The sequence below is a fragment of the Genypterus blacodes genome, unplaced genomic scaffold (assembly GCF_046128005.1).
Source record: "Genypterus blacodes isolate CSIRO-AG114 ecotype Tasmania unplaced genomic scaffold, CSIRO-AGI_Gbla_v1 ptg000015l_1, whole genome shotgun sequence".
Lineage (NCBI taxonomy): Eukaryota > Metazoa > Chordata > Actinopteri > Ophidiiformes > Ophidiidae > Genypterus > Genypterus blacodes.
The window spans coordinates 4,146,139-4,173,582 of NW_027466829.1; the positions used below are offsets into that span (position 1 = coordinate 4,146,139).

The 27,444-nt window shown below is 50.6% G+C and overlaps 1 protein-coding gene across 2 annotated transcripts; it reads right to left on the reverse strand.

The window, feature by feature from the left end:
- Positions 1–672: 672 nt before the first annotated feature.
- Positions 673–27,302, reverse strand: tspan18b (tetraspanin 18b). Of its 2 annotated transcripts, XM_076169340.1 has the most exons (9): positions 27,035–27,302; positions 11,375–11,462; positions 4,068–4,163; positions 2,693–2,887; positions 2,300–2,374; positions 2,090–2,188; positions 1,662–1,850; positions 969–1,052; positions 673–738 (listed from the first exon to the last, which is right to left on the reverse strand). In XM_076169340.1, the coding sequence occupies exons 2-9, from the start codon at positions 11,375–11,377 to the stop codon at positions 691–693; spliced, it is 789 nt and encodes a 262-aa protein (XP_076025455.1). In that variant the 5' UTR covers positions 11,378–11,462; positions 27,035–27,302; the 3' UTR covers positions 673–690. The 2 variants fall into 2 exon arrangements, with proteins under 2 accessions (XP_076025455.1, XP_076025462.1); XM_076169347.1 differs by lacking the exons at positions 11,375–11,462; positions 27,035–27,302.
- Between the last annotated feature and the right edge of the window lie 142 nt (positions 27,303–27,444).

Sequence of the window (27,444 nt, forward strand, 5' to 3'; positions counted from 1 at the left end):
TACAAATTGAAAAAAAATGTCAGAAGTCGATTTTTCAAGCTTGGGAGAAATCACGAAGAGCCACAAGCTCACATGCACACAAACAAGGTCATACACATTCAGAAAGAGCTTACAGTATATACACACACACACACACTCTCGCTTTCTCTCACTCACACACACACAAAGCTTATATAATACAGCATTGAAGAAGAGTGGCTCTAAAAAAGGCATGTGAAGGGAGGGAGTGTGATGGTGGTATATGGAGGGACGGGGTAACAGCCAAGTGTACATAAAACACTGATTTGTATACAGTTAAGCCAACTTTACTCAGTATAAATATTCTTCATCCAAAAGTCAGTGCAGTGCCTTCTGCTCAGGCCTCTCCTGGTCCTCATGCCCGGTCCTCTTGATGCCCAGTCTGTGCAGACCTGGTCCACAAATTACTTGTTTCCACATTACACACAAATCATTTTAAATCAGTTTTTCTTTCCTGATCTCTCATTTTCACTCAAATGTGTGTGGTGTATTTTGCCACCCGGTACCTCAAAAGTCCAGCTGTGAAGTACGAGAGTTTAAAGAGTTTGTTCCCCAAACCAATTAGCCAATAGAAAGAAAAAAAGATCGACAAATTTACAAGTGTCCATTTTTTTTCCTTTTCTTCTTCTGAATTCCCTTTTTTAAGAAAAAAAGTTCACAGATGGAGCAGCTCTACTGAATCCCCCTGAACAGACACATAGCGAAGACCATGGCGAAGAGCTGTGGAGAGAACAATGAAGCATCACGTTATCTGGCAGATGATTCCTCCCACTCACACTCACAAATGAACGTTTCCCTTAATGCCACATCTCACCACTAGATGGAGAGCTTGTCATACAAAAACAGAAGCAGGAACATTTACAGATGTAGCTTCTCTACAAACACACACGCACACACTATATGACCATAAGTGGAATGGAAAAAGCTGCACAAATCATTAAACCCCATACCTCAATAGTCAGCACCACGATGGCCAGAGCTCCGGCCACATAGATGTAGAGCTCAAAGTAGTCGACTACAGCTGAGTAACAGCCCTGCGGACAGACAGAGACGTCACAGTCAGCGGGGAATCAATAGGCTATAAACTTGCGGAAAACAGAAACAATTAAAACAACATCACAGCTTTAACCGAGTGAAGCTTTGAACAAAGGCTGAATGACTGGGAAGCAGGGCCTCCTCTGCCTCATTGCCTTTTAATGAGGCTCCTTTGTGTGTTTGAAAGAGAGCCGCCTTCTGGAGATCTGGCATTGTTCTCTTGGGCAAAAAAAAAAAAACCAACAGGTGGAAAACACAGAAAATTCCTTTTCCTATCAGCTTTCACTGTAATTACATTTCACTCACAATGCATTCATTATTACACACACTCAGCATGTGTATGTAACTGTTAGGGGCAGACACACACACACACGCATTCATACATATTTCACCCCACAAGTATCTCCACACTTTGCCATGGAGGAAACCGGACTCCCATGACATCCTGCACAGGGAAAAGCACTAATCAGCCATGGAGGAGTCAGCTTGTCCATGGACGTCAACCCTCAACTGTCTTCTGCTCTAATTATGCCTGGAGGTGGTTTGGATGGGGAGGGAGCCGGCGAGGCAGGAAGTGGGAGGTTGTCACGGTGTATGTCAGTGGTTACCTTGTTATTTCGGAGCATCATATTGCCTGATAAGCACTGCTCCTGGCTGACATAGGCCACGTCTCCGGGCTGACTGGCATGCAGACTGTCACGCCGACAGCAGGCTGCTGGCACCGCATCCTTTGGGTTGAGCAACCCGAACAGGCTTTCCTTAAAATCCTCAGGACTGTTCACCCCACAGCAGTCGAACTGAGGGGGAGGATGGGTGAAGGAAAGGAAGAAGAAGAAGAAGAAGAATTGTCAAGAGTTGAATTGTGCAGCTGTCTACTGTATGTGTGTGTGTGTGTGTGTGTGTGTGTGTGTGTGTGTGTGTGTGTGTGTGTGTGTGTGTGTAAGGAGCTGAAAGAGAATAGGATACAGCCCCATGACACCAGGCTGTTGGTGCAGGTGATGTGGTGGTAAAGGGAGTCTAAGCTCTGTGACCTTACTGTGTTCATGATGGCGTTCCATGTGGAGGTGAAGACGTCGGTGTTGTTGTAGCCCTGGTAATGCCTCTTCAGCTCCTTGGTGAAGTACTCTCTGGTCAGCTATAGTAACAGGCAGGGGAGTGCAGAGGTTAGTGTCACACAGAATCCGTTTCCTGTTTGTGAGAAGCTCACGGCCGCTCGTTTGCCGTTCCCAGAGCCGAGGTCACTTACATGCTCCCGGAATATGAAGGCCAGGATGGCTGCAGCCAGCTCGGCGAGGAAGATGAGGAGGATGAGCATGAAGAACTGCAAAGAGAGCAAGAGAGAAGAAGACGAGGTGAGTCAGAGTAGGAAGAAGTAGAAGTAGAAGAAGAAGTGCATGTCAGGCAGTAAAAATCCCAATCTGGCTGTGCCCACTTCACTCAGCATTAACTATGCATGAGGCTCAAATCACAAAGGCAAATAGGAGAAACATTCTGGTGCTTTGGCTCAACATGCCTCCTTTATTTCTCGGAAACTGACAGAACAATCACACACAAAGGCGCACAGACAAACATCTGTAACAGGGGGAACAGTAATTCCTCAGTGTTTTGCAAACTGACGACGGCGGCGTCTTGGACTTACGAAGAGCAGCAGACATTTGTTCTCTCTTATGGCTCCACAGCAGCCCAGGAAGCCCAGGAGAAAGAGCATGCCCCCCATGCCCAGGATGATGTACACGCCGGTGAATAGCAACGGGTTGGCCGCCACTATTTCCCTGAACCCTGTGGGGTCCACCAGCACCCATACCCCCACCCCGAGGAGGAAGGACCCCCCCAGCTGGATGACAGGAAGAGGAGACAGCAGTGAGACAAAGGAGAGACGGTCTTTTTGCCTGTTTGAATAATGAAACAGGAACCTGGAAGACGGCTCTTGTAGCTGGAACAAGTCATGTTTTTGCAGTACAACACAATGGAAACACACACACACACACACATACACACACACACACCTGGGAGAGTGGACCAGGAGAGTCAAAATGCAAATCTCTGAGCGGTTGTGGGAAGAATTGAAGCAGAGATAAAAGAACGGATCTCAAGCCAGTCTTGATGGTGGCTTAGTGGGGGTTGGGTGGAGATAGGAGCTCCCCAGCTCTACACTCCACAAGCTGTCAGTGAACTCCACAGCCTCCCCTCTCCCATCCTCCCCTCCACCAGAGCCCTATCTTCACCCACTCAGGGGTGACTCATGTGATTAAGAAAAAGAGGCTACGGAGGAAAGTGGAGGGGAGAGATCTGAGGCTACACACCTCCAACCATCCCCTCCTTCCTCTAACAGGGCAGAGAGAGAGAGAGAGAGACCTGGGCTTCTTCAAATCAATGTCACATCAGCTTAGAGGCAGAGGTTGCTGTGTGAGGAGAGGAGAGGAGAGGAGAGGAGAAGATGGTGGCCATTTTGAAAGCTCGGTGGGGCTGAAAACGCCACTTTGCTACGTGGGTGTAAAATGGCCATGTAACAGCACAGAGGGACGGCAGAGCAAAACAAAGGTTGTTACAGAGCAATGCTTCATCCTTTGCTCTGTTGATCACATTATTACTCCATCCTTGAGCATCCACATCCGAGTGGAGTCTCTAAGAGGTTTGGTTGTGCTTAATAGAGCAGGAAAGGAGGGGAACCTTCTCCCCCTCTCCCCTCCACTTCCCCCTCCTCCTGTTGCAGGCTGGGCCTAACGGGATTACCTTTGATTGTCTGATCAGGACTGATAAGCTCAGGTGCCAGTCACAGACGGCACAGCCTCAGATGTGTGTCAGCACACTAAAATCTAATCAAAGGAGAATTTGATAGAATCAAGATTGCCTCCATCTAATGAAATGCAAATGTGGCGCTATTTATTCATTCAGGCAGGGGGCGTCCAGACCCCCCCCCCACACACACACACACACACACACACTCAGATCATCACACTGACGCTTACTTCAGACTGAGACAAACTGAAGCGTCTTTAGGAGAAAATACTTACAAAGATGAGGAAGTTGAAGACAAACATGAGGTACTTGATGCAGCTGAGACAGTCCCCCTCCATGGTCGTCCCCCTAGCTGAAGCTTCTCCCTGCCCCTGAGAGAGAGAGAGAGAGAGAGAGAGAGAAGATAAAACACACAACATTTAAACGTGCCGCGTAATGAATTCTGCCAGCGTCGTCGTCTTCTCCTACTACTGCATTCAGAAGACGAAACTGCCAAGACAATAATACACAATAAAAACCTGCTCACATTTTAATGAGTTCTGCCAGTCAACACACACACACACACACACACACACACACACACACACACACACACACACACACACACACACACACACACACACACAAACACACACTCAGACGCAGAGACAGAGACACACACACAAGTGTAGGCCTGGCAGTTCATTTGGCACCGTTTCAGCAGAAATTCCTTGTGTTGTCCCCTCAGGCGCGGTGCATCAGCAGCACTTTCCCAGCAGTCCCTAAGTGAGTAAGTATGAGTTTGGGGAGCACAATGTCAACCCCCCCCCCCCCCACACACAAACACACACACAACTCATCACATGGCCTGCCCGTGACAATTTAAGGCCTTCACATGGTCTCCTCCCTCCTGATGCACAGATGGGGGGACGCGGTGTGTTCAGCGTTACTTAGGGGTCGTGTATGAATGAGATTACTTTAAAAAGGACTGGAGTGCTGACTGGGGGCTTCACTGGGGGAGCCTCCTCATCTTCTTCTTCTTCTTCTCCTTAATGTAATGAACGCCCAGAGCCCTCCCAGCACTCCCGGCGGCCATCCCTCCACCTGACACCAGCGCACTTCCCCTGATGAGGGCCCGTCCTGGAAGCACTCCGGCTTAATGAGCGACTCTCTCCCTCTCTCTTTCATCAGAGAACAACACGGGCGTCCCGGCATCATTGACCCCCGCACCCCTTTAAACGTGTGACCCAGTAAAGAGCCTTTACTGGGGCGTGTGTTTAACCCGTGAACAGCATCTCCTTCTCTGGCAGCGTCGGGAATTCTACAGGGAATCATTTCTACATATGTGTGTGTGTAACAGCAGAGTGGGAACAATATGCAGGGCGGCTATAATTGCAGCCTTTGTGAAAAAAGAAAATTAATTATTTGGCAGAAATGAACCGCCACTTTTTTTTTGTTGCTTTGTAGTTGTGATTATTAATTTCCTCTCCCAGAGTGATCGCCTGCATCCAGGCTGATTAAAACGCCGTCTCTCTGAGGGATTTGTAAATATATTTAGGCGAGAAAGCGTCTCGGCACAGACAAACACTCACACACACACACGCTCCTTCCCTTCTGTGTCTTTCGGCTGAGATTTGCAGCACGTCCGTCATATATAATCCATATAATCTCGGTGCGGCTGACGTGCTGTCAGATGACTCCTCTGGGTGCTCGCTGCTCCCGGTGAAGCTCGGGTTTATTCTTTGATTCCTGTCCGTCTCCAGGTGAGGGGAGACGTTAGGGAGCGCCGCTGTCACTCACATCTGTGTGTTAGTCAGCCGTGAACCTCATCACCTCCACACACGCACACACACTTCACTCTCACAGATTCTCAGGTGAACCAAACCATCACTTTGACTCGCGCCCTCGTCAGCTGGACACTTAAGGTCCAGAGGTGTGAAAGCAACTGAACCAGAACTCAAGCGGCTTAACTACAACGCTGCTGTTTGGAATACAAAGACATCTACACCTTTAAATAAGAGTATACAATTATTTTGGTTGTGTGTGTGTGTGTGTGTGTAATGTTAGTGTGCTGACTTTGACTATTGATTTCCATTTGGACTTTGGTTTGCAATTAGATTAATTGTGGAAATGTGCCGGCTCAGCTTTGCGGCGCCGTTCATCAAACTGTCTCTTTGGAATGTGATACGCTTCTGATGTTTATTTGTCACAGTTTCTGGCAGACTGAACAGCTAATTGATTAAGCCAGAAACAAGAGATGAAAGATGAGAAGAAACTCCTTACTTGCAGCTCTTGCAGTACTTATTTTTCCTGCATTTATTGCTCATCAAATTACACATCCTCTCCTCTAATTATCTCCCAAAATACACTTTTAATGCTGAAACGTGTGCAGTCGCAGCAGCTCGGTGTCGCCTGTGGTGTTTCTTCGTCTTCTCTCCTGTTATTGTGTTTGCACTGCACCGTAAACCACAGAGACGGTTTTCTGTTTCACTGTAGGCTTGTATAAGTTGACGTGACAATAAAGTGGAACAATAGTAACGATGTGAGGGTTCAGCCTTTTGTCTGCTGTGGGAGTGAATTAACAAAGAATTGGAACATTTCCTCGCCTCGCCAGCTTGAGGGCTTATGATGTTTTTCTGTCTCTCTCTCTCTCTTTCTCACTCCTCTGCTCCCCAGACCCAGTGAAATTGATTTAGAGCTACAGTTAAACACCTCCTCTAAATCATAATGATATGCTTAGGTATTGATCGCTTCTTCTCGCGCGGCTCTGAGGGGAAACCAACAGCCTTGTTGCCCAAGATGGTTTTTAATTACCCCGCCGTTCCCTCACTGAAAGGCCTAACCGGGGCACAGGAGGTTTTAATTGAGATTTGCATACATTACAAAGGGCTTTCCATTCCTGCTGCTCTCCACATTCACCCCCGCGTCCATACGATGCGTGGAAAGGAAAGGAAAAAAGGGGTGGAATGAGCCGGAGGAGGAATAAATCAGCTGGAAAAACTCTCGGTGCTGAGCTCACAGCTTCTGCTCCAAACAAAATGTCTGATTTGTCTTCCAGCTTCGCTCCTTTGTTCCTCTCTCCTCCATCTGAGGTCAAACTAGACATCATACGTGAAGCCGCTTTTATTTCATGCATTAAAATGCATTGGATGCTTCAGACTGAGGCGGGCTGCACGGGATCACGAGTAACAAGGCTGCGGTGCAAAGCAGCGTGGCATAAATCAAACTGCCACCGAGACCCCGGAGAAAGTGCAGAGTAAACAAACTGGTATTTCCCAAGACTCCCACGGGAACCCGGGGCTTCATCGATCACAGGCCGGCCGCGCACACACCAGACCGCTAAGTCTTTGTGAATATGCTGCAGAGTACATTAGGGAGACAAGAGAAGGAGGTTCACACCCTCAGGAGCCGCAGCCGAGCCCTGACGTGGACAAACGACTCCCAGATTAAAGGTAGATCTCCTCCTCAGGTGTGCCGCTCTGCTCTGCGTCCAGATAAGCAGCGGTTTGACAATGTTTGAATAACCGAGCAGCAACAAATCCATTATAAACAAACAAGAAACTCACGCAGAGGAAAGGAAAACCCTCAGGTATGCAGCCACACGGCACAGAGATCTCACTCAAAGCCGCGCTTACGATATGCAAACAGTGCCGGCGTGCCAGGCGGAGAGCAGGAGGGCCGGGTATGATGGCAGATTGATGAGAACTTATCCTAAATCAACTTTACAGTGGGGGACAGAAGTCACAGCTAATGAGAAATGAGGCTCGATCCATCTGTCTGCCACGTTCTCCTCTGTGTACGGATGAGGAACTCTGAGACGACGCGGCTACAAATCTTAAACGCCTCACTGAAGAAAACCACACTGGGCTCTGTTCAAGCGTCGGCACCATCAGTCGTGATGGCCGTGTCAGCTGGCTGTAATTAAAAGATAAGGAAGACGTAGACCCACATTGCGAGCGCTCTTTATATAAATAGAACACCCTTGGGTGGCTCTCCTTGAAGCTGACACTCCCAGCACGATTAATGAAGTGAGTCCATATTCTCCTGCTCCAATAGCCCCGCGCAGGACTAATGGATCGGCACAAGGACACTGTGTCACCCAGCCCACGGCCAGATAACAAGTCCGGCCTCCTCGCCGTGAACGTGAGGCTGCATACCAAACCGTGGTTAGGAGACACTTACTCACTGCTGAGATGATGAGGGTCTGCAGCTTGACCTCTTAAATGTCATTGACCCTCTAAATGATCACCTGTAATTGACCCCTGGGGACGATGCAGATTGTCCTCGGGCTCCCCTGGTGCAGCTGGAGTCAGGTGGGCGTGTGCGTCTCCTGCACGCCACCCTTCGCTCTCTGGGCGCGGCGTTAATAACCTCTGACAGCGACACTAAAGGGACCACACATGCCGCATCACCCTTCATCTCAATTAAAAAGCCATTTTCATATTCTGCATGACTTCCTGAATCAGTCGCGGCGAGTAAACACCCAAAAATACGAATAAAGACAGGATCCTCTGGCAGAGAGCGGCTCTCTCCCCGAGGAACGCCATGTCCCTTAATGAACCTCCAATTAGGAGAGAATGAGCCTTGGGCTGCGCTGTCACACTGAGGAGCTTTGAAGTGCGCTGAATGCTAAGCAGCTAGCGCGCTCCATGCTGCTTTAGAGGGCATGAAGCTTACAGACAACAGGGAGCAACAATGGAGAGAAAGAGTGGAAGAGTGGAGAAGTGGCTGTGAGGCAGGGGAGTGTGTGTGGGTGTGCAGGCTCGCATGGAGAGCCTGGAAACGGCTCTGCTGGTGGACCTCTGTGTTTGGAAGCCCAGGTGAGGACGGACAAATATTCCACCCGCAGGCAAACTTAGTTTAATGAGTTTCCGCTGCAAATACACAGAATTGTTGAACTTTACGAGCTTTTTTTAGCACAGGATGGCAACACGAGTCCACCATTATAAGAAGTGGACGCCCTCTCCTAACAGCCATTTATCATTTTTAGGCCGTCCTTCCTGAACGTGCTGTGAATCTAGAGCGGGTCTAATCTGCGCTCCGAGCGTCGCTCCGCCGACCCGCTCGCTATAGAAATGAGACGATGTGACTCCCAGAGGGGCGACAGCGGAGTCGTCTGACCGAGCAGCTGACACACACACACACTCCACAACAACAGGCTGATTAACTGGAGACTGGCAGTGTGAACAAACACACAGCTGGATACCAACCGAGCGTGTGTTGTCGACATCGCTGCCTGCCACGTTCTTAACATTCCGACTGGGCGCGAATCCAGCTGTTACCGTGGTAATAACAGTTGCTCATACTTCTAGAGCCATTCCCCAGCTCCTTCTCTGATATGTGGAGACAGACGGCCCTGATAAGGCGGCGAGCGAGCGACTCGCTGCTTCCTCTACGCCTAGATTCTCACTTAATTGTGTCAGCGCCTCGATCTAGTTGAGTGAAGATAGAAACTCTGGATCAATATCAGGCTCAAGCAGATGGTCAATGATGCGATCGATTCCCCTCCTCCCGGCGTTCCCGGCTCTTAGCCCGCTGGATCCCGGCCTGTTAGGCAGCGAGGGAATGTGGCAGCAGCAAACAATGAACACATAAACACGTCTCAGCCGCCGCGTGTTAGGACTCGGCTCGGGGCTTTTCCCACAGGGCACTCGCTCTATAGGGTGACACACACGCACACACACACATAAACACTGCTGCTGGGGCTTTCCACAAAAATGAGTTACAACTCAATTCAAAACTAATTGCTCCATAATTACAGTGACAGCAATGGGAGACATTACATTTGCTTTGTTAAAGGTTATTGACAATAATCTTCTTAATGTCGCTCTCCCGGGTTTCCCAGGATACCACAGAGTCTCCATCTTAGCCAGGACTAACCGCTTTATGCAACGTAAAGGCGAGGAAATGCTGTGGAAAAGGCAGATTCAGTGCCGTGTTGTTGTCTTTGTTGAAGCTCTGTGAGCCTCACAGATGGGCCAGACAGAAGGGAACAACCGGAGAGACAGGTCCGGCTTTAAGGGAAGACGGTGACACCAAGACCACACATGCCACACAAAACACACGCCGACTCAAAATGTGCATCACACGTCGTCGCCGCTGTCCGTCTGACTCCTGGCAAGCGGCAGAGACGCAAACATGCGGGCGCCATCCCACCGACGATCGGGGGTTTGGACTCACAAACAAACACAGGATTTAGAGAAATCCTTTGGGTTTCGCTTTTAAGCAAACGCTGGGATCTTTCCAGTCCTTCAATAAGGACACTGGTCTCCAAGGCAACCCCCGATGTGGGCTCTGAGTGGCCTTTGTCTGCAGAGGCGACTTTGGCATCTCCACTTAGTACTAGTTCCTGTTAAGAGAACACAAAGGGGAGCAGGGCCGAGCGCTTTATGACGACACACACACACACACACACACACACACACACACACACACACACACACACACACACACACACATACACACACACACACACACACACACACACACACACACACCTCGGCCATTTGTCTAATGAGAGATCACTGGCAGCCTGTTGCAAAGGCCATATGTTAGTCTGAACACAGCCGCCAATACCTAAAGCTCACTGACTGATGACGGACTGTGCAAAGCTGGTTTCCACACACACACACACACACACACACACACACACACACACACACACACACACACACGCACACACACCCACACATTCAGATCGAGTTCAGCAAAAGAGATAAACCAACAGTAACAGCGGCAGCAGCGTAGCCTCATTTGAGTTTGGGGATGCGTTGCTGAGATCAAACCGAAGCCTTGAGGACGACGCGCGGGAATGTTTGTGTTTTTGCTGAAGCCTCAGATGAAAGAGCGAAGCACAGATCCTGAAACGCCCCCCCGCAGAGAACACACATCCACACACAAACACAACACAAACACAAACACACACACAATGTTGCAGTAGAATGCAGCATTCTTCCTCCTGCCCTCCTCTTCACTCAGACTGAAACATCTTGTACTTGTTTATTACGCCGTGTTGGAAGAATGTGAGGTTATTAACATTATTAATATTTAAAACATGCCTCGTTGAAAATAAACAAGCGCTAACAGAGAAACATGTCACACACACGCACACACACGCATATTTATTCATACGTGCTAAGACCCATTACAACTGATGCGTCTGGCTCCCTGCTGACCTTTGACCTCTGCAACCAAACCAGGCCACAGCTCCACGCGTGCCTGGAATAGTAATGTTGCAATACCGATGCAAATGCAGAGGTTAACAAAGAGCAGGAGCGGCTCTGCTGATGTGCTGGGCGGGGTGGAGGGGGGAGAGGTGTGTGTGTGTGTACGGGGGGGGAAGGTTGTGTGCGTCTGAGCGGTGAAAACGTTTGACACAACGGCACCGTGCAGCAGCAACAACAATGGCCTGTGCACCTCCGCCCGTCAGCACATTGTGAAAAGACGTCCGTCAGCAGGCGTCTTTAACGGACACACACACACACACACACACACACACACACACACACACACACACACACACACACACACACACACACACACACACACACACACACACACACACACACACACACACACACGGTGCGACAAATGTTCTCCATACCATGTGGACCTGCTGGCGGTTGGTCTTCGTCCAGGTGAAGCTGATGATGACCTCTGTCTGGTTGTCGCTCCTCTCCCGTTGTCATGGGCTGTGGGGGACAGAGAGGACAAACTCATGAGACGAGTAAACAGAGAGGAGGAGAGAGGAAGAGGACGAGCGGCACGTTCAGCCTCATGTTTGTGTAATTCATTTCAGAAGCAGAGATGGAAAGATGGAGAAAATAACGATTCTAGGACACTTACGCTACAATGACTGGGGTTTGCATTTATTATTCATAAAGCCCTCGCTCCCCGCAGTGAGCTAATCCAAGACTGCAAGCGTGTGCGGATGTTTCACTTGGTCTTGGAGGTGAAATGAACGGGGACAGACTCTAGAACGTGCAGAACTGCAGAAGCCGAGTAAAAAAGCGAGGAATTAAGATCCGTGTCCCGTCTCGCTCATCAGGCCACCTGGCTGAGCACCTCAGCTTTACACGGCTGTCTCTGAGTCAAACTGTCAACGCGCCGTCTCCAAAATGAGCACAAACGCTTGAAACGCCGCGTCGCCCCGAGTCTCTCCCAGGCCCCGAAATAACGACAAAGCAACGAGAGCCAATTACGACGCCGGATATTCCTCAGCGTCGACGTGCAGGGATAGTCGACAGCGGCGGCGGCGGTGGCACAGTTTTCTGACTGACATCACTTTGGAGGAGGTTTCAAAGCTCTGGCACTCTGACAAGTATGGCGTCAGCTGTGGTGAGCAGCAGACGGAGGCATGAGCGGCGCGCGGCTCTCGCCACATTAGACGAGGGGAACGCAGGGGCTGTGTGCATTCTGATGGCGGCTGCTGTTTGGAGAAACACCACATTGCCACGCAGGCAGCAGATCCACCGGGACGCCCGACCCAGCAGAGAGCAACACACACACACACACACACACATCCCATATAGCACACATGGCTCTGATTACATCGACCTAAAGATAATCAAAGCGTGAGTGAGGAAATGGCCAATTCTGTGCCGCGAGGAGATGCTCTGGAATGATGCTCTGGAAAGATACGCTCCCTTATCTCAGAGCGGCTGAAAGGACAAACTCAGGGAATATCAATACCACGACGGCGGCGGCGGCGGCGGCGGCAGCACAGTGTATGAGGTGTGTGAGGAGCTGTGGGAAGCGGTGTATGTTGAAAGAGTAATTTACACAATATTTGCCATATGGCTCCACTAACAAGCACAATCCAGCTCCCTGTTGTTTCATTCTTCCTTCAGGAGGCCATTACAACCGGAGCAGATAACACCACCACCAACACCATCATCATCATCATCATCATCACCATCATGGCTATAATCTCGTACTGGAGGACAAATTTGATCCTGGAGCCTGTTGCCGTGGCGTCTCTCCTGAACCCTTGTTTGGAGAGCTATTAGCTGGTTTAAGAGCCGCAGCACGCAGAGAGAGAGAGAGAGAGAGCGAGAGAGAGAGAGAGAGAGAGAGGGAGAGAGCGAGAGCGAGAGAGCGAGAGAGAGAGGTCTGCATTATTTTGTGGTTTCCATGGAAACCTGTTCCACAGGAAAGTGGAGCACCAATAGGACGGCGGAGGCTCATTGAATCAGTTATGGGTGAGGTGGTGGTGGTGGTGGTAGGGGGGCCTGAAAGAAGAGATCAAGCGCGGCAGACGGCTGAGAAAAGCACAACAATGGGGCCGAAAACCCTCCAGGGAGACAGGAAAGGCCAGGCCAGCCAGGGTCCCACAAAGGAGCGGAGGAAGGACCCCACGCCGGACAAAGGCGTCCATCTACAGACGCTCAATGGATTCACCTCCACGTCAATCTGCCCCCAAACAAGTCGCTGACATTTTCGGTCTTTTTTGAATTCAAACGTCACGGCAACCATTAATCGATTAGTCTCCCCTGATATTTCAGGCTCTGACATTGTTATTGCATCAGCGCCCATCACCATGGCAGCTATCATGTGTTTAAGATTATAACTTATGACCCCGCCTCCCTCCTCTCCCCCCCGCCTGCATATAGTATGTTCTCCCACACACACACACACACACACACACACACACACACACACACCTCCCCTCATAGTTCAATCCACAATGGAGTATTGAGCGAGAGGTGTAACCGTGACAACATAACCGAGGAGGAATTATGTGCCCATCCTGCCAAAACATGCTCCATAACCTCAGCGACGACAGATGTCAGAGGTCAGAGAACAGCAGGGGGTTCTGATCAGGGATACTTCCTCTAGGGACAGGAAGTGGACAAGGTAAAGCAGCGGAGGAGGAAGTGACAGCTCTTCCCTCTGTGGGACGCCGGCGAGGTCACAGCTGCGTTCCACCTCCGTGTTCTTCCTCTGAGCTTCACAGGCACGTCCACATTTAAGGAGATAATGACCTCAGGGACCTTCTGCTCAGCCACAAGTCCTTCATCAGCACACTTGATAAAAGGGAAAGTGCTCATGTCTGGACTTCACCTCTCAGCAGCCAACGTCAAACAATAACCATATACATCAGGGCCTAATGCTGCAGGAACGAGAGGGCGAGCGGCGGCGGCGGCGGCAGGTCGTACATCTCCCCCAAAGTCTGCTTTTAATGAGGGCGAGGCCGAGTTATAGCCTGAGCCACATCCAGATTTATTGATCTGACTGTGTGAGTCAACCAGCAGTGATAAAGATAAACCACCGGGATGGAGAAACAATCCCCACTCTGATCAGAGGCCATCGCCAACTAATCACTCTCTCTCTCTCTCTCTCTCTCTCTCTCTCACACACACTGTATAGCCTTTGTTCTTCACACAGGGAGCATAAGGAGCTCTGAGTGTATAAAGTCATTTAAAACACGCCGTTATTCCAGTTGAGAGATGTACATTCTCTCCCTCTCTCTCATTATTCGCTCGCCCGTTGTGCCCGCCGCCGCCGCCGCTCTGAGCTAAACGGGACGGCGGAATGTCATTTGTGTTTGTGTGTGTCCAGGGGGCCATTTTGAAGCTGATGAAAGCCGACACCGCGTCCACCTCAAACATTAACCAGGCCTCTTCTGGTTTCTACAGGTTCCCCAGGCGGCGGCCCTCTATCGCGCCCTCATCAAAGATGCGGCGAGATGAATCTCCGCCGGCCTCTGTGGATCCCTCAAACCTTCATAACCTGCTCGAGTAATTAAACAACTCTGGCTTCTTCCTCGCGACGATGTGACTACTTGTTTGCTTTAACCTCTGCCTGCCTGTCTGCCTGCCTGTCTGTCTGTCTGTCTATCCGTCTGTCTGTCCTCTATCTGCCTCACACTTTCACCCTTTTTCCCAGGCCCTGAAGGCTTAGACCCCCGTCTCCTAAGGGCCGGGGGGCTGAATCGCGTTCTGCTTTTGAAGTGGAGCGATTAAAGACTAAAAGACCTGTCGGAGTGAGATGATGGGGGCTAAGGTTGTTGGAGAGGAGGGTGGTGGGGGGGGGGGGGGGGGAGGATCACTGCGAGGGACAGGAAGCGGAGTGTGCTGCCAGAGAGAGATCAGGGTTGGGGGTGGGGGTGGTGGTGGTGGTGTGGGTTGGGGGCCCGTGGGACGCAATTAAGAGCGAGGCTTTTTTTAGTGAGGGTTACAAAAACACAGCAAGGATAGCAGCTAGGCAGCGGCTCCAAGAGAGGAGAAGAGAGTTCATTACTGCCTACACACACGGGGGGGAGGACGGGGGGATGGAGGGGCTGGGCGGTGTTCAAGCGTTACCCACTTGTTCGCCTGTAATTGCACTACAGACAAATGTTAAGAGTAAATGTCGTTAGTATATCAACGTAGAAATCTGTGGCCACCGTTTCCCTACAGGTCAGAGCGGCTCCAGCGTGTGTAGAAACACATCTGGTCTCCATTTCCAGGCCTCATTTGAATTCCGGCTGAAATACCAAAGGGTTATGTGGCGCATGCTGCTTCGTCAACATCCAGCAGAGTTACGGCGGCGACCGTCACGCCGTTCTCAGCGGAGCGGACGGTGCTGTCGCCTGTTACAGTGTTTGTGTGTGTGTGTGTGTGTGTGTGACCCTGATGTGCCCTCACCTCGACCCTTCTGACCGCTTAAGCATCATGAAGCTGTTTAGCAGGCTGACAAACAATGCGGTAAACACGGCAAAGCAGAAGAAGACACAGATGAAGTGGATCCAGATTCTTGCCTGGACGGGACCAGATGCAACTTATTGTCATGATTAAAACTGGCGAGGAGGAATTTAGTGTTTGCACTGATCCAGCAACCAGGCCTGCTGCACTCCAACGCACCACAACAATGCGGCAGAGCAGCGATGATCTGTTGCTAATCTGAGTCCTGAGCGGAACAAATGAAAAACAAAAACCTTAACATGAACTTGTGATTATTAGAAAATATAAACTCTAAAATATCAAATGAGGGAATGAAGCATAAATGGGCGGGGGGATGTTTGGAGAGCTGCCCAGCTGCTGCACGGGTCCAGTGCACAACCAAGTCTGCTTCTCATCCTCCATGGTTTCACTACACACACACACACACACACACACAAAGTAAAGCTACATATTTTATTCACACGCTATTACACAATCCAGACAAGCGTAACGCAAAATAAATCTGCATCGTATATAACAGCAATATAAACAAGTTCTCCTAGACGATAAAACAGCGGCCGGCGCTGATTGTAACGTAAACAGAGCGAGTGGAGACTGACGCTCAGCAGACTGAAGGCCTGATATGCTGCCTAACGTTAGTCTGTGTTTGAGCAAACCTGTCAACAACAACAACAGCTTTTAAAGGCAGGATTAACTTTGTTGACGCTTTGGATTAGGAGCAGATTGTACGATTAAAGAAGCAACAGACAAAGTTACAGAGTTTCTTCTTCTTCCTCAGATCAGAAGTTGATGTTTGAACTCGACAAAGTTCACTTTTGACTTGGAACACGGCAGTTTTGGAAATTTGAGGAGCTGTTACCCAATCACAACAGAACGACCAAGAACTGATATCCCATAATATACAGTCTAACATATGACCTCACATCATACCAGAACATGTGAGCATTAATCAACTCCATCACCAAACTCAGCAACAAATTCCGCCTCATTAAGTCATCTTAATACAAACGGAAACAGCAGATTATCTAACCTATATGAGGACTGAGCTGCCTCCGACACCTCCACACATAACTGCATAACAGCTGCAGCGACTCTGACACTGAGCTTCCACAGCCTCGGGCCTCGTACAGTAGACCACATAAATTGAGTTTTATTTGTACCTGCCAGCAGATAGAACTTAAAACTTTCGCTGTAGGTTGATGCAGTTTCATGGGCTGCGACCGTTTAATATCTCTGGTAACTTGGTGAGGGATAGCATGTGGAGGGATCTGGTGAGCTCCAGTGCAGCCAAGTAGGTTTACTAGCAGTGCAGTGTTGGTGTTGCACGCAGCCAACACAAACATCCTCCATAACGCTCTGTAACAAGCTTCTTGGAGAATGTTAAATCTCCTTGGCACGCTCCTCCGTGCAGAATGATCATAATCCTCGGGGCTTTTTGCAGGGGGGCTGTACAGGAGCAGCAGGGCAGGTGTCCCACTGGGTTATGGGAGCCAGAAGCCTTGCATCTGGATCATTTCCTCAGCCCAGAGGGGCTCCGCACTGGGACCTCCTCATAAAGCGGCACATGTGCCAAGGAACCCTCCCCGATCCCTCTGAATGCTTCATTTATGGAGGCCCGTATGCGGCGGCTGTGGTGATACGAGGCAACGGGCTGTGACAAACTCGCAAAATCAGAGGGCGGCCGTGGAAAATGACTTGTGCTTTTTTTGTCTCACGCTGGCAAACAAAATGGCAGCGTTAAAGCCTAAAGAAACCTAACGGGTTCTCTGGCAGAGGAGAGCCGGATTCGTGGCATGAGGATTACTGGGGCAGCGGAAGATGAAAACCAGGATAAAGTGGAACACTGAACCGTGCGAGGAGAGAAGTTCACTCACAAACTCCTCAGCTGAGCTCCTCTCCACATTAAGCTCGCTGCTCCCAGGACAAAGAGTTGAAAGATGTCCTTGAGGAGATATCCTGCCTGTAAAGTGAGTCCCAGGAGGGAGTCAAGGAAGGACTTAAATGTGGAAAAAAGAGGGGGGGGGTTGGGTTGGGTTGGACGTCCTCCACGTGAGAACGCCTGCTAGCACTGAGCAGCGTTCCTCCGACAGGCCGAGGGAAAGACGTCGGGAGAAACTGCGGTTCGACTCGACAGAAAGAGCACTCAGAGAAATAAGATTTAATCTGCTGAGTTTAGAGCGCGTTTGCCAAATGTAAACAGGCCGTACCAGCTGTGAGAACGTCCACTTCTCCGGCCAGCGCTGCCTGGAAAAACAATGCATAAAACATCAAACGTCAAGCAGCGAAGGAAAGCCAGCAAACTGAGATATTTAAAGGCCGCAAAATAAAAAGTTTCACAAGCAGGGGACATGGACGCTGTGGGAATGTGGGAGGTTAAGGTTAACCGGCCACACTGAAACACTTTCACTCGGAGAACAGCTCTGCCTCCACATCCAAGCTGTGGGAAAGGGAGTTTGTGCAATTACATCACATTGATTTATGAGAGACAGAGGAAAAGATGTGTGTGTGGGGGGGGGGAGGATGGAAACTGAGCTGCTTGGATCCGATCCAACATGAGGTCCCTGAAGAAACACAAGTCAATAAGTTTACACCGCAAAACATAAAGGGTATGAGGCAACTGCGGAGGGAGGAATGCGGTCGGGGGGGGGGGGGCGGGGGAGCGCAGACGGCGAGGAGTTCGGGTCAGCGCTGTCTCAAAGTAACGTTTTGAAACTTCAAATTGGAAAGGTTCAAACTGAGAGAGGAGTGGAAACATTTTCGGTGAACCTGAATCAAGTTGTGAATAACAATACGCGATTTCAAACTTCCTCAACTCTGGGGGCCTCGGTGTGACACGTCTCAGCTCCGGCAGACGCAGCCCCACGCCGTCTTCAGCATTAATTGGTAAAGTGATGAAACTGTGAGTAAGGCGCTCAAGCGTGCACGGGCTGATTTTGATGGATTTGGGGGGGGGGGGGGGGGGGGGGGGGGGGGGGGAGGGGAGAGAGAGAGAGAGGGGGAGATAGGAGTGGTTGAGCATCCCCATGTCAGCCCACCGCAGCATCACAATTATAAATAAACAGCAAATCCAGTACAGCAGGACCACACGGGCGAGACCACAGCTGGGATGTTCACGCTCCACACACACACTCCTGCTGTTTTTGTTTATTGACGAGGATGCGAGTAAGTAGCGTAATGTGGTCCAATCTGAGCGACTGCCTGTCTGAGCCGCTGACACCTGTACCAGCTGATGCAATCCGGCACAGGAGTTCTGCAACAAATCATACGTTTGTGAAGCTTAGAATGTTTGTTTTGTGCGGAGACGGCACCCAGAAACTGCGAGTGTATGCAGATGATTCTACGGTTTTCTAAATATATATATGACCCACCGGCAATCGTAGTATTGAGAGCGTCCGCCTCGCCGCCATGATGTTTACTAGCCTGAAGAAATCGATTTTCGATGCCATCATCTGCCTCCGTTTCTGATCATAAGCTCGCTTTGATCGCAATACTAGTGTGAAAAGCAGAGAATGGCACATCTGGATACGAGGATCACATCCTAATATGTGGTGTAAACAGGAAAAAGAGAGGCTCTGGTTGCAGTTCATGAGGGTGTGGGAGTGAATCGCAAGTATGTAGTTTAAGCGTGTTCCTACAAAGAGGCAACATCCATTCAGAGGTCACCAACACGTGGGCCAAGAAAATGAAGCTCTAATTAAAGCTCAGTGGGTGGGACTGTGCTGCTGCCAGGCACCAAGTGGAAACACAATCAAACAGGGGAGATTATAAGAGGATATTAAGTATAAAGACCTGCAGAGGTGAAACATAGAGAGGTTTTGTTTGCAATTCTCCCAAAATCTCCAATCAGCTTAAAAGCACAGCAGCACTTAAAGGCAGCAGGAGAAAGATCTAGACGCTGTGTGATGGAGGTGTTTTGAAAGAGCAGTTTATCCAGGAGTAGATAGGCTGAGGTGGGAGGGGGTGGAGGTGAGGGGAGAGGGGTGGGGGTGCTGCTGCTCTAGATGTGGCATATGTATGGAAAGTGTACCCAGAGATGTTTTTGAGGGAGGAGAAAGGTCGGACATCTGCTCCTTATTACATTAAAAACAGGATGGCGTCCAAGTGCAAACTGCCTGCAGAGAGAGGAGTGAAAGTGACTGTGGTAACTCTGCACATACGTCGGCTCTCTGCTCCTCTTTGTTTCCTTTGTGCAGATCGAATTATATCTTCTCTGGTTCAGTCTAAAGCTAAAACTGGTTTAAAGAAAAAAAGGAAAAGATTTCAGTCTTATAATGAAATGAGGGATTATTTTAACAGCTGTTTAAATCGGCGCTTTGTCCTTCATCAAAGCAAACGTTTGGCGTCCAGGTTGGGAGTGTGTGTGTGTGTGTGTGGCTGGCTGGCAGGCAGATGGATGAACTTCCCCGTACGGAGCTCAGCACACGCAGCCAAAAGCATTTCTGCACATCCACAGGATTTCAGAGACACCCACAAAATTGCTTTGGCGTCTCCGTTGGTGCTGAGGCGAGTCACACGGGACGCGTCTCATGCCAGCCGCTATCGGGTGAGATTATCTGAGGCCGTTCCTCCAGGGCGTAGACGCTTGGAGAATTGCCTGTCTTTCTTCTCTCTCCTCTTTGAGGCATTCACATGACACACACACACGGGCAAGTGGTCAAGATGAGGTTGGGTGACTTTCCCCCGCCCGTCCTGTCATGCTGACGTGGGACAGGTGAGAGACGCTGGAGCCTCACCGCTTACAAAATCCCTCAGAGCTCAAGCCTCTCTGCTTAAATCAATGAACACTGCAGCCAATTTAATTTGTCGTGGCGGAGACGCGTGCGGGCTCCTGTGCTATCTCACAGAAACACACACACACGGCGATCCATCAGGACTGAAACGCATTTACCCCACAATATCGAATTTCCTTTTACTATATGTGAAACTGTTAAACAGCGGGCAGCTTTTGGCCGCCTCAGACTCGGCAAGGTGAGGATTAAGGCCCCCGGGGATTAGACGTCACGCTGCAAACGCTTTCCCTAATAACTACTTTACAGTGAGGGAACTGCAATCGCAACTCAAAGTGGATTCCTTTATTTCTGCCAGTCCCTCCTTTAGAACATCTATGAGAATTCACAGCGGGAGTCGATCCGGTGATTTGATTAAATGCAGGACGTTTTTCCCTCCGCAGTAACACCGCTTCCCTGTGGCGGTGAGGAAGGACGAAGGGCGGCGTTTTAGCGCAGCGACCCGTGTGCGCTGCAGAGTGGGACCTACCTTCAAAGCGGTGGGTTAAAATTTTCATACGGCGACATTAAAGAATCATAAGGCTCCCGGTGTTTGATGTGTAATTGTTTCCCTGTTTGAATAGTGAAAGTACCCATCTACAACATGTATGTTTAATCAGCCAGGGCCATGACTCCATCAGACGAGGCGAGGAGCCGTCAGCTGGATCACCGAAGGACGCTGGATTGTTTTAATCACCTCTGTTGGCTTAACAGCTGCATTGAAGTGATGGGTTTGTGTGTCAGTAAAGCTTAAGGATTTCAGGATCATAGCCCATTATACTGGTGCGGCATCATAAAATCCCACCGTTGAGCCTTTTAGACTGGGAGGAAAATGGCGTCCGTGCCTTTAAAAGGTAAACAAACAAGCTGGTGCGTTTCTGTTAGGATCTTCTGCACCTCCGTGTTTCTGCTTCCCTGTTTTGTTTGTTTCTCCTCATGTGGACCACTTAACCATCTGGTATTTACCGCCTTCCCAACGCAGCATTGGTCAGACTACTGAGGCCACCGTTTACATGTTAGCGTAGGAATTTAGAGGCCCGTAATGGCTCAGCACCCTTTACGCTTCCATCTTCAGTCCTCAGCCGCGCAGCACTAACGGCGTAATTGCCGGCAATAAACCGGGAATGAGTGAAACAACACTGACAGAGCAGCACACCTGTGTTAGACGCCAACACGAGACTCTGTGTGCGTCTGATAACAGCAGCGCACAAACACCGCAAACCACATGTGCGGCCGTGCGAGCCAGCAGATGAGGCAAGATGGCGCCGGCGTGCACAGCTCTTCGTTTATAAGCTGTTAAGTTTTGTAGTTCCGCTTCTTTTAACAAGATGAAGCGAGACATTTAAGCGAAACATCTCGGAACCGGAGAAAGAGAGAGAGAGCGAGAGAGATCATTAGCTGGCCCTTCCCCCAACTCACGCCGGCTAGAAGTTGGATCCCCGCTGAGGATTTTTGTTTTAATCAAACACTGATCTGCCCCCCCACCCCCCCGGTATGTCTCTGATGCTGCGGAGGCTGACGAGGAGCGCACATGTGGAGGAGACGCGTGCTGCGATCGCCCTGTGGGAGGGACCGCAGCTACGCCGTTATCCCACAGGGAGCAGCGCTGTTGCGGCCCAAGGTGTGTGGGCTTCAAAAGGCAGCCAGGCAGCCAGGCAGCCGAGCAAACAGGCAGCCGGCGCGGTGGAAACAATGATTGGTCTTCCTCAAAGAGCCTCGCATGCACATGGGCGTATTAGACAGAAACGCACACAATCTGTAGGCTGGAGAAAAGGAAGCAGGTTTGTTTCTTCTTAGTCTCAAGCTGAGCACATTTTATTTCCACATCAGCTTGCTTACCTAAGTGTTCTCTGTGCCGTGTTTACTGTCTGGATTCAAATATAGACACACAACAACTCAATTTCCAGCCTGACGTTGACAAAGAGAGAGAGAGAGAGAGAGAGACAGAGAGAGAGAGAGAGAGAGAGGGAGAGAGAGAGGGAGCTGGCTTTGATTTGTGTATTGGGGGCTTTGCGTGGTTATCGCTGACTGGAGCAGCAGCACGGTGTTATTAGCAGACTTGGACGCGGACCTACATGGCGCTGAATAGTAAATCTCTTGGAGGGGACTCTATAATTCAGCCGGGACCAAGGGGGGGAACGCCAAGACCGCAAACAAGACGTGACGTAGGGAGAATAACAGCCCCGGCTATGAAATCTATCAAACTTAACCGTGTTCACCTCAGACCTTTCATATCTGTGTGTGAATCAGCCGTCAGAATCCATTTGATCCAATTAATCGGGTCGTCCGCAAACAACAGGCCGTCCAATCGGAACAGAAAATGTCCGAGTGATGAATTACCAAATGGGTTTTGCGGTGAGAGTGAGTGTGTATGTTTGCATTTGAGAGTAACAATTATCATATCCCATTATAGTGGGAAGCCCTCGTTAGTGATTAAAATAAACAAGCTATTTGCAGCGGCTGCAGGTCCCTGATGGGCAAAGCTGTGAATGCAATAACATAGGTCACGTTAAGTAGTCCAGCGCCGCTAATGAGCAATCTAATGTAAAAGAAATGTGTCCTCGCTCTAAAAAAGACGTGAGGAAGAGGCTCGCTCAATAAGGAGAGAGAAAGGGTCGGAGAAGGAGTGAGAGAGAAGGAATGGGTGGGGCAGAGGAAGGAGAGAGAGAGAGTCAGGAGAAAGTTGTGGCCGGGCCAACAGACAAAGAGAAAGACCAGAAGCTAGGAGAGAGAAAGAGAGAGAGAGAGAGAGAGAGAGAGAGAGAGAGAGTCCCATTTCATCAGGAAAAAATGTCTGAGTCAGGAGACGGGAGAACCATTAGGCCCAATGAGTCACGGGGTAGAAGGCTGTAAAAACAGGTCCGGACTGAGCTCCACTCGCCGTGCCATCCCCGAAGGCAGGGAAAGAGAGAGAGAGAGTGAGAGAGAGAGCACAAACATCGCTCTGTCTGCTCTATAATGAAGTGCACCGTATGTGCGACGCGTCTCCTCATCGCCGAGGCATAAGACGTCGCCGTCGCCGTCGCCGCGACAACACTGCGACGTTATCTCCTTCCCACAGTAACACTCGTGTTCTAAGACAACAATATCACACGCTTCCTTCCTCTCTCTCTATTAATCCGCCGCACAATCTGGCTTTTGTGCTGATGAATGATTCCAAACACGGGAGCGTCTGTGTGCATCCAGAACGCCGACCCAGTCATCACGCCAAGAAACAGGAGCGTCCTTAAAAACCTTCACTGGCACTCAATGAAAAACAGTCGAATGTGTGTGAAACAATCTGATATCGCACTTCCCGAAACGTCTCCTTCCTCCCCGCTGGCACACGATTAGCGCCCAGCTTCCTCCGCCGCCGTGCTAACGCGGCGCCCAGACGTGAGCCAACCGGGTGGCGTCGGGCAGAGTTAAACAGAGAACTTGTTGTTCATCTGGCAAAACAAACGCCTCCATCAAGCTGCTTTGTCTACTTTTTCCTCTGTCATCACTCAGTGGGATCAGAGCTGCGGTTCAGGCAGGTAAGCCCTCTAGCTGGCCTAAGCCCTCCCGCTCTGCCTCCCTCCCTTCCTCGCTTTGTCGAGGTGATGAAGAAGCCTCGGCGCGAAATCACAGGGATTTACCGCTCGTCCTTGCCGTCCGCACCGCCCGCCTTTAATGGACACCTGAGCGACACGGTTGATTCGCTCTCTTAAAAACAAACGCGGCGTGGAGCGACAGACAGCTGAGGGGATTTAGAGGGCGATGTCTTTGTAAACGTGGCGAGACGCCGAGCCGGAACGGAATCCTCGACAGCGGCGAGCCTGACGGGAGAGCCGGCCGCTATCTGCCAGACCCAGCTTGTCAAATACCTGCCGCTTACCTCATTACCTGCTCCGAGCGGCGGCCATTATTGAGGCGAGCGGGGGGCGAGAGCGAGATAAGCACAAAGGAATTCTCGGCCTGAGCGCAAACAGCCGGCCCTGCTTCCTCCCGATAAAATGGAAGTGTCAGCAGAAGGGGCCACTAGACTTCCTGCTTTGGGGTGAACCCTGCCAGCTGCCCTGAGCTGAGGTCACCCAGCCGCTTCCTGGGCCACATGGAAACACGCAAAGGCCTGAAGGAATGCATGTCTGTGTGTGAGCGTTACTGTATCACGCAGACATTTGGACGCAGCCGTCGAAAACACAAATCTCGGGCAGCGATAGAGATCCGGCCGGTGTTTCACAGAGCCGAAGAGCCAAAGAGCCAAAGAGCGTTCACATGAGACGACTTTTACTTTGAAAATACAGAGGAACACGCAGGTAGACATCCTCTCTTCACAGCTAATGACAAATGCATCTGTCCACGATTGAATTATGTCTGCTTGATGAAAATTAAATGTCATTTTCTGCTGCGTCCTGACAACAAAGACACAGAGCCACATTACTGACCCAGGCCTCTGCATCACACACACACACACACACACAAACACATTCAATGAAGGGTCCTTCAGCAATCGAAAAAAGCAATTTTCTCATTGAGCCAATAGATACTCCATTTAGTCCCGGGCTCTCGACGGACTGTCAGGGGAGTTGGGGGGGGGGGGGGGGCCGGGGGGGCCGGGTACAGAATGATGACCCACACTGGCTTCGCTCTGCCTCGCTGCTCTAAATCCATCGTTACGGATACAAGACGGAGGCCGAGCGGGCGACAGGAGAGAGAGACGGGAGGAGGAATAGATAGAGAGAAGGATGCAGGGAAATGTATAAATGATGATGGAAGAGGGGGGGGGGGGGGGGGGGGGGGGGGGGGGGGGGGGGGTGATGTGATGCAGGGGGTGTGTGAAATCTGGGCCAAGTGACCGAGCACACACACCCACACCCCCCTAAAAAAGGCAGCAGCCTCATTTGCAGCCGCATCAAGTCCATGTTTAGGGAGCAGAGAGAGAGAGAGAGAGTGAGAGAGTGTGTGTGTGTGTGTGAGAGAGAGAGAGAGAGTGTGAGGGAGAGACGGCGGCACCCCACCATGTGGAACCGAAGATTGATTAAATTCAGCCTTTTAATGAGCGCGACTCCGCCAGGCCAGAGGCAGTATCAAGGCAGTCACCCCACCACACACACACACACACACACACACACACACACCCCTCTCTCTCTCTCTCTTAGCATGGGGCTGCCACACACTGCAATTCACACTGTGATATCTCAGCCAAGGCCTAGATGGCAGAGGAGCGATGATCTCCCCACACACACACACACACACACACACACACACACAGTCTGGGCTCTTCCTCTGTTCATTTGTTTGCCGTCCATTTGATCGCAGAAGACGAGCAGCACATTAGGGGAGGATACACACACACACACACACGTCAGGTTCTCCCTCACACATCTGTAGGCGGAACAAACAGCCGCTCGCTTCCTTTCTGGACACACACACACAAACACACACACTTGGTCACAGCTAATTGCCGCCTCCTCCTGCTGCCCACTGAGGAAACCAAACGTCTTGTTAGTCTGTTCACCTTTATTCTGTGTAATTACGCCTCACAACTACAAACCTGTTGTTTGCGTTGGTGCTCAGCCCACGGACGAGCCAGAGCGACTCAGCTCTTCCTCCATCACCTGTGTGTATGGTGTGTGTGGTGTGTGTGCGGAGGCTCCGGGCGAGGAGTTTGCTCGTCTGTGTTGGCAGCTGCTCCCAAAGCATCAACACTGCTGGGTCTTTGTCTTTTGTTGACAAGGCAAATGTTCACCCAACAACACGGCAGAACAAAACACGCCTCTGTCTCCAGTATGTGTGTGTGTGTGTGTGTGTGTGTGTGTGTGTTAACTCGCAGTCAATTTGGGTTGAAAAAGAGCAAACAGAGATGGAGACAGAGAGGACAAATGGACAGATTAGAGAGAAAGGAACAGGAGGGAGACAAACCTTCGTCTTTACATGATGCAGCAGCACAACTGGGCTCATTAATCACAACCCGGAGCTGCTGAGGCTCAGTGACTCTCTCTCTCTCTGTATCTGACACACACACTCTCTCTCACACACACACACACACACACAGATCTGGCCTCGGGGAGAAGCAGAGCCACAGCAGCAGGACACTCACCTGGTCACTGCTGTGTGCTAATTCAATCTTCACCCAGTCTGACTCTAATCTGACCCCCAGCCTCCTCCTCCTCCTCCTCCTCTCCTCCTCCAGGACTTTGCAGCTCCATGGTGAAGTTGAGGAGGATCGCCTCATCTCCTCATCCTCCTTTCTTTGTAACTACACAGCGCTTCACGTCACGTCTCTCCACACTTTGGTTAGGAGATGATGCAGATCTGATTAACGCGGCCTGACAGTGACCTCCAGCCCGCAGACGCGTCCAGCTGGTGAACCCCCCCCTAACACACACACACACACACACACACGGCCAGTACCGGACCCCCCCGTGGGAAACATGCCAGCCTGGAGACTGACACACATCTCTCAGGACCCCGTCGCCCCCCTCCTGCTGTCAGCCTCCCTGTGATATCACACACACACACACACACACACACACACGCTCCACCTTAATTTAGCCCCAAACTTTGAGGTTTGAACGCGAAACAACTTCTTGAGGCTCCGCTTGTTTGCGTCTCACGTCCATGTTTCCCCCTGCAGCTCTCAGGAGGGAAATCAACTCACAAGCAACAAACTAAGCCGAGAAATCTGCATTTTTACGCGTAACATCGAAGACCCGGAGAGCCGCTGCGTGGACACGGAGCGAGTTCGATCCCCGACGCGGGATTCGAGCGGAGACAAGCGGGGGAGATGGAACACTTTGGCCGCAACAAAACACTTCCAAACACCAGATTGACGTTGGAGACACTTAAGTTTGCGTTTGCGTGGATTCTTACCTCCAAAGCGCAGCTCGGTGACCGGGAAGCTTCTCGGCTTTTTTGCTCGGTTTCCTCGCGAAAATGTCACAAAAAATGTGAGCAAACAACCTGTTTGTAAAGTCAAACTGCTCGTTAGTGTGTGTGAGGGAGGTTCGGTTGATCTGATGTGCAGCGGCGTCCCGGTTGTTAGATCCCAGCGCGCCGGTTTGGACACGCAGCGTTGGAGGCAGATTGGAATGCAAACAGTTTGGAGTGAGTGGAGATGTGCGCTCGTTTCGCCTCCACGCAGCCCGCACAGCCCGAGGGTGGGCGGAGCCTCGGTGCCCGCTGCACGCCTACGCCCCGCCCACACAGATCTAATGGTTTACTCTCCATACCTGCGAGGAAATGAGAGAATTTACTGTAAAAAGTTGATTATTCACGAGTTT

Excerpts from the sequence above, each read along its gene's own strand:
- tspan18b (XM_076169340.1), bottom strand. Across the intron at positions 2,888-4,067 it reads TCTTCAACTTCCTCATCTTT|CTGGGGGGGTCCTTCCTCCT; the intron begins GTAAGTATTTTC and ends CCTGTCATCCAG. Across the intron at positions 1,851-2,089 it reads GGAACGCCATCATGAACACA|TTCGACTGCTGTGGGGTGAA; the intron begins GTAAGGTCACAG and ends CCTCCCCCTCAG.